At 42.3% G+C, this 1,524-nt stretch overlaps 2 protein-coding genes across 2 annotated transcripts in view; both read right to left on the bottom strand.

The window, feature by feature from the left end:
- The window catches only part of LOC116400630 (troponin I, fast skeletal muscle-like), a 7,839-nt gene extending 7,489 nt beyond the window's left edge, over positions 1-350 (bottom strand). The window contains exon 1 of the mRNA XM_031878555.1: positions 200-350. The gene's annotated coding sequence lies outside the window, so the exon portion shown is untranslated. The remainder of the gene's footprint in view (positions 1-199) is intronic.
- Positions 351-1,029: 679 nt separating this feature from the next.
- LOC116400631 (troponin I, fast skeletal muscle-like) overlaps positions 1,030-1,524 on the bottom strand; it is a 1,800-nt gene continuing 1,305 nt past the window's right edge. The window contains exons 5-6 of the mRNA XM_031878556.1: positions 1,205-1,378; positions 1,030-1,124 (exon numbers count right to left, since the gene is read on the bottom strand). Coding sequence (XP_031734416.1) covers positions 1,047-1,124; positions 1,205-1,378 — 252 coding nt within the window. The 3' untranslated portion in view covers positions 1,030-1,046. The remainder of the gene's footprint in view (positions 1,125-1,204; positions 1,379-1,524) is intronic.

The raw sequence follows: 1,524 nt of genomic DNA, 5'->3' as shown, positions 1-1,524 counted from the left end.
GATTAATTTAGTTAGTGTCTAGATTAATTTAGTTAGTGTCTAGATTAGAGGAGATTAAAATGAGTTTCAAAGAATATTAACTACAACTACATATTAACTACAAGATGAATAAATGCTGTTTGTGTGTTTCTGTTCTATAAGATGAACAGAACCAGAATAAGAACCAGAGTTCATGCAAAGTAAAGAGAGAAATACTCACCGTTTGGAGAACTTCATGCTGCTGCAGTTTTGTTTTGTGACGCAGGAGAAGAAATGTGATTTTGATAAAAAAAATATTTAGCAAGATGTCACTTTTTTCATGAGAGAAGAGACGATGTTGATAAAAGAGAGAGAGAGACAGACAGAGAGAGACGGATAGAGAGAGACAGACAGAGAGACAGACAGAGAGAGACGGATAGAGAGACAGACAGAGAGAGACGGATAGAGAGAGACAGACAGAGAGACAGACAGAGAGAGACGGATAGAGAGAGACAGACAGAGAGAGACGGATAGAGAGAGACAGACAGAGAGAGACAGACAGACAGAGAGAGACGGACAGACAGAGAGAGACAGAGAGAGAGAGACAGAGAGACAGAGAGAGAGAGACAGAGAGAGACAGAGACAGAGAGAGACAGAGAGACAGAGAGAGAGAGACAGAGAGAGAGAGAGAGACAGACAGAGACAGACAGACAGACAGAGACTCTCTGCTGACATCTGGTGGTTCATCCTGAACACAACACTCAATATTTACCTGTTTAAATAAAAGTTCAAACGACTTCTCGATGCTCGAGAATTGAATTCTCTGCGTCTGTAAAACTTTAATAATCAAATCTACAACATTTGTCTGGTTTAGTAGAAGTAAGAAAATATAAAGATACTATTTTAAATAAACTCTCCTTCAGTAAAGTTAAAGAAATAAAATCTTAGCAAATAAAAAACTTCCAGACGTCGTCTGTTAAAGAATTGCAGTCGACATCATTGCCTTATTCCAAAAAACAATTTAATGGCACGAGTTTTTCCAATTCCATGAAAAAAGGTGAGAAGCAACAAGCAGGAAGTGAAGGTCTCTAGGAAGTCTCGAACATCTTCTTCCTGTCGGCTTTGTCCTCGATGTTCTTACGCCAGTCGCCGACCGCCTCGCCGGGCTGCAGGACGGACAGATTGAGCACAGAGCGTCCGACACGGAGACGATATTTACGAAGACCACGACGTCAGCGAGACTCACCTCCTCCTTGACCTCCTTCTTGACCTGCTTCAGGTTGGACCTCAGGTCCATGGTCACCTTGTGTTTCCCTCCCAGCAGAGCCTTCAGCATGGCGTCAGCAGACATGCGGACCTTCTTCAGGGCCGGCTTCTTCACTCCGGCCAACTCCACCACCTTCATCTTCAGATCGTCGATCTGAGAGACAGAGTACACACTGATGTACTAAAGTACTACTCACTAATGTACTAAAGTACTACTCACTGATGTACTAAAGTACTACTCACTGATGTACTAAAGTACTACTCACTGATGTACTGAAGTACTACTCACTGATGTACTGA

This window comes from Anarrhichthys ocellatus, unplaced genomic scaffold, assembly GCF_004355925.1.
Source record: "Anarrhichthys ocellatus isolate YVR2014 unplaced genomic scaffold, GSC_Weel_1.0 scaffold186, whole genome shotgun sequence".
Taxonomy (NCBI): domain Eukaryota; kingdom Metazoa; phylum Chordata; class Actinopteri; order Perciformes; family Anarhichadidae; genus Anarrhichthys; species Anarrhichthys ocellatus.
This window is presented reverse-complemented; position numbering and strand designations above follow the sequence as displayed.